Source organism: Pyrus communis, chromosome 2 (assembly GCF_963583255.1).
Source record: "Pyrus communis chromosome 2, drPyrComm1.1, whole genome shotgun sequence".
Classification (NCBI taxonomy): Eukaryota; Viridiplantae; Streptophyta; class Magnoliopsida; order Rosales; family Rosaceae; genus Pyrus; species Pyrus communis.
This window is the reverse complement of record NC_084804.1, coordinates 19,299,395-19,304,056: the sequence shown is the minus strand read 5'-3', so window position 1 is coordinate 19,304,056 and position 4,662 is coordinate 19,299,395. Positions and strand designations below refer to the sequence as shown.

Below are 4,662 nucleotides of genomic sequence, written 5' to 3'. Positions count from 1 at the left end.
GGGTGGGCGTGTGATTGTCATACGCCTCATACCAAACCGCTTTCTTTAGGTACGAACTAATCATATAGTGATAATTACTTGTCCATGACAGTACGTAGTACTAGTCCCTTCACTCGGGAACCATTATTTCTGCATATGACTAGCATGAATAAGCCAGCTTCAGATTAACTAAACCCTGGATATGGTTAATGACATTATTCTTTATTATTATAATTGAGTTCATAGGTGGGTATAAATATAGCTTCATTTCATCTCCACCACTCATTCATACATCAACTCTTAGAGCAAAGGCAAACCTTTTTGTTCCTTTTTTCAGGTGGAAAACCCTTTTTGTTCCTTAGGCAAAAATGGAGGATATTGGAGCTGTTTCAGAGGGAGAATGGACCTCTCTCAGTGGGATGTACACTGCTGAGGAGGTAGATTTCATGTCCCAGTTGCTTGGAAATTCTTCAAACCGGACATCAAGCATGGGAATGATTCCAGAGGCTTTTTGGCCTGGAGGCTACTATGAAGGTGCACTTTATTATTCATCAGAAACTTCTGATTCAAATTCACAAGAGGGTAATTTGAGTGGTGGTACTAGGACTTTTTACCCCACTTCAAGCAATGAGAATTACTACTTGAATGAATCTTCTCAACCCATGTTGGCAACAAACAATAATAACATCTCTGTGTCTATTGATTTTGGTGCTGGGGATGTGATCAAAACCCTAAATTCCTATCCCATTGAAGGAGATCATGATCAATGCTTGAACCAAGAAACAAGTGAAGGCAATCCAGAAGAGTGTGGCAGAAACCCAGCTGAAGCTGTGGCTCTTGGCAATCAGAAATTTGATATGACTGCTGCACAAGAACAATCCATGGAGGAAATTAACCCCACCAAGAATTCATTGAAAAGATCTCAAGGCTTAGAAAATGTAAGTATATTTTTCTTACCCTTTAGTCAAAAAATTCTTGATTATAGAATGTTACCATTCTTCAAAAGAAATAAAAAAGAGGCAGGAGTTGGTTTATGTGCGCATTTTCTGATAATAAATTCAATGCAGGTTCAAATGAAAAAGATGAACATAAAGGCAAAGAAGAGCCGGCAGGTGACAACTAGCAACAATGAAGAAGACTGTACTACTGCCGGGCTCAACAGACAGAGCTCCAGTTGCTGCTCAGTAGAAGATCAGTCCAATGTTGCCTCACATTCCCATGATAATTCTCAGGAGCTGAGTGGAGGGGTTAGTGTTACTTCAACTTCAAGCTTGAGTCCAACAGTTGCAGCTCTCAACTTGAGTGGCAAATCAAGAGCTAGAAGGGGGTCAGCCACTGATCCCCAAAGCCTCTATGCAAGGGTGAGTTCCTATATATACCCTACAAATGTCGTTTAATTGGCTTAACCTTGTCTATTTTCCTTTAGGGAAATGATATATGCACACCAATTCTCAACTTGTATGGTCCTTTTTATTTTTATCTCTTGATTTTTATTTAATTTATTCAATCGAAGATCAGAAATAAACCTGGTGTGCTAAAATCACTTTCCATATGTAAAAATAAGCTCATTTTTCTGTTACCCTTTTGTCTCCCAGAAAAGAAGAGAGAAAATAAATGAGAGACTGAGAGTCCTGCAGGGCCTTGTGCCCAACGGAACAAAGGTAGGCATAATTCCTGGAGACATAATATTTTGCCCAAAAGAACATTGCTGCGATTAAATTCTCAAATATCTAATTTGGATGCTTCGAAATGCAGGTTGATATTAGCACAATGCTTGAGGAAGCTGTCCATTATGTGAAGTTTTTACAACTCCAAATTAAGGTAATAACAAAATCAAATGGTATAATTAAAAAGATTTAAAATGAAATCTGAAACAATAATATTATTTAGAGACGCACAAAAAAGACACTCTATAGTGTGGTTAGGCCCTACTACTGGACGTAGGGCTCACCTGCATTAAAGAGTGTCTCAGCAAAAATGTTAGTTTTATGTTTCCATATAGCATAACTCTATCTGAAAATAGATACTGATATAGTTTTGTTTTTTAATTTGTCTCCTTGTGGTTTTGTAGCTGTTAAGCTCTGATAATATGTGGATGTATGCTCCCATCTGTTACAATGGAATGGACCTGGGGCTTGATCCGAAGCTCACCACACTACAGCAATCATAAGAATTTACTCCTCTCAACTCTCAACTTATGTAACCACGTTGAGACAATTGTTCGGTTCTACAGCATTTTCCAACAAAAAGAATTAGGGCTGGTTTGGTATTGCTGTGCTTTAAAAAAAACTGCTTCTGTTGTGCTGTTTGGTATTGCTATGCTTTGAAAAAAAACTGCTTCTGCTATGTTATGAGAATAAGCAGCTGTGAAATAAAGTAGCAGAGTGTTTGGTAAATTTTTTTTTGTAAAAGTGCTTTTGAAAAGAAAAAAAACAGTATTATAGTGTTTGATAAACTTTTATGTAAAACAGATGTGAAAAAAAAGTTGGTTTTTCAAAGCTGGGTTTTGCAGCTTTTTTGTGTTTTTGGCTTTTTTTCACCAAAACCTGTGAAAAAAAGCTGAAACTGAATGTTTACCAAACATAAAAAAGCTTCCATCTTTTTTTGATAGCCACTTTTTTTAGAATCACCTCAGTACCAAACTAGGGCTAAGCAGCTGAGTATTTGATAAACTTTTTTGTAAATTTGAAAAGAAAAAAAAACAATATTATAGTGTTTGGTAAACTTTTATGTAAAACAGATGTGAAAAAAAAATGGTTTTTCAAAGTTGAGTTTTGTAGCTTTGTGTTTTTGGCTTTTTTTCACCCAAAACTATAAAAAAGAAACTGAAGCTGAATGTTTACCAAACATAAAAAAGCTCCTAGCTTTTTTTGATAGCCAGAGTGTTTGGTAAACTTTTTTGTAAATTTGAAAAAAAAAAAAAAGCAATATTATAGTGTTTAATATACTTTTATGTAAAACAGATGTGAAAAAACTGGTTTTTCAAATCTGGGTTTTGCAGCTTTGTGTTTTTTATAGCCATTTTTTTCAGAATCACCTCAGTATCAAACTAAAGCTTAATTATGTAGAGTAGTAAAGTCATAAATAGTAGTTAATTATCAAGTCCTAATTATTTTATCGAATTGTAGCAACTGAGCTGTGAGCTCCACTGCCAAAACTAGATCTCCTACAATTTGCTTATTTTTGGTTGAGAGGCTTGATCATGTTTCCGTGATAGGATAATTATTCTGCAGCTGCTATTCTTGCCAGGAGGATGGATCCTCGAAGATTCTAGGAATCCTTCAATTACATCTATTCATCGTATATCATGCTGTTATAAATTATTGTAAATTTCTTTATTTAATATTAAATATAAACAGTATCTGACAAAAACTGATCACACGATATACAATAAACGGATATAATTAGAAGATTTCCGAAATTCGTACAAAGAAGATTCAGGGTCCTCTCTCTCTCCTATTCTTGTACTTCAGAATGATGACAATAAAGGTGATGTTGGGTTTTCCAAAAAAAATAAATAAATAAAGGTGCTGTTGGAAAACACTCCGAGTACTTAGTTTACGAATCAGATTGAATTCATCGTGGTTATTAAAATTGTCTTGTACAAATAATTTTTCTTTAATGACAAGGATCCAAAAAATGAAAATCCTTATAAGAGTAACTAATTAAGTGATTTCCTAATTAAGCACGCATATATTTTACATTTATTTGAAGTTTGTTTTAAATTGACGTGTCAAATCCCATTATGTGATAACAGTTGTCAATGAAAATTAGTAATATGACGTGTTAGTCCAAATTTAAATTGACAGTTAGCCACGAACATCTCCAAATGAGATCTTAAATTCTAGGTGGAGATGCAACTGTGCAAATTTAACATAAAAAATTCTTCCAGCCGAAGTGTTATATGTTGACTGGATTTGAAATCTTGATGTTTAGAGAGTCAAATTTGACATAAACGTTAAATTTATTTTTAATTAATTTTAATGGTGGGCCCCTTATTCCATTAACATTTCAACCAATAAAAATTTTGTTTCTGTTACCGTCATATTTAGAATATGAATGTGATTGTGTAAATTCTAGTAGATATGGGAATGTATCTTATATTCCTATTAGGAGTTGATTACCTATTAAATGTTGTAATCCTAAAAGGAAAGGTTTTTACCTATCATACTACTATAAATAAAGGCACAATGGGATGAATCAAGCACACCTCACAATTAAATCACTCTCTCTTCTCCCTCAATACCACCGGCCCCCTCTCTCTCTAAACCCTAGATCGTTCAATCAAATAGGCCTACAACACGTTATCAGCAACCTCTTACTAGAAGCTGAGGAATTGACACATCGTAGGAGGAGACTATCTTCCACAAAATTCAAAGGCTTATTCGTTTTCTGCTAATCAGGTATGCTTAAAATAAAAGAAGATATTTGAAACGTCCCCGAAGCATGAAAACATTTCCCATGATGCATGAACCCGTCTATGTTTATATTTCTCTTACGATATATATATTGTATATGTTCATATATTTTTCAATATATATATATATATATATATATATATTTGTTTCATGCATCGCACAATTAAATTGTTATGTGGAATATGTGAGTCAATGCATAAAATTAAATTAGAAGCAAATTTAGGGTTTCCTAAACCCTAAGAGATTTCGAAAACAATGGTGGTGC

At 34.2% G+C, this 4,662-nt stretch overlaps 1 protein-coding gene across 1 annotated transcript; it reads left to right on the top strand.

Annotated features, from left to right (window-relative positions):
• Positions 1–347: 347 nt before the first annotated feature.
• On the top strand, positions 348–2,149 carry LOC137724475 (transcription factor RSL2-like). Its single transcript, XM_068463216.1, has 5 exons — positions 348–917; positions 1,047–1,340; positions 1,575–1,640; positions 1,735–1,800; positions 2,051–2,149. Exons 1-5 carry the CDS (start codon positions 348–350, stop codon positions 2,147–2,149), a joined length of 1,095 nt encoding a protein of 364 aa, XP_068319317.1.
• Positions 2,150–4,662: the final 2,513 nt, after the last annotated feature.

Coding starts and splice junctions, on each gene's coding strand:
- LOC137724475 (XM_068463216.1), top strand. CDS start 348: ATGGAGGATATTGGAGCTGTTTCAGAGGGAGAATGGACCTCTCTCAGT. Junction 918..1,046: donor GATCTCAAGGCTTAGAAAAT/GTAAGTATATTT, acceptor AATTCAATGCAG/GTTCAAATGAAAAAGATGAA. Junction 1,801..2,050: donor TTTTACAACTCCAAATTAAG/GTAATAACAAAA, acceptor GTGGTTTTGTAG/CTGTTAAGCTCTGATAATAT.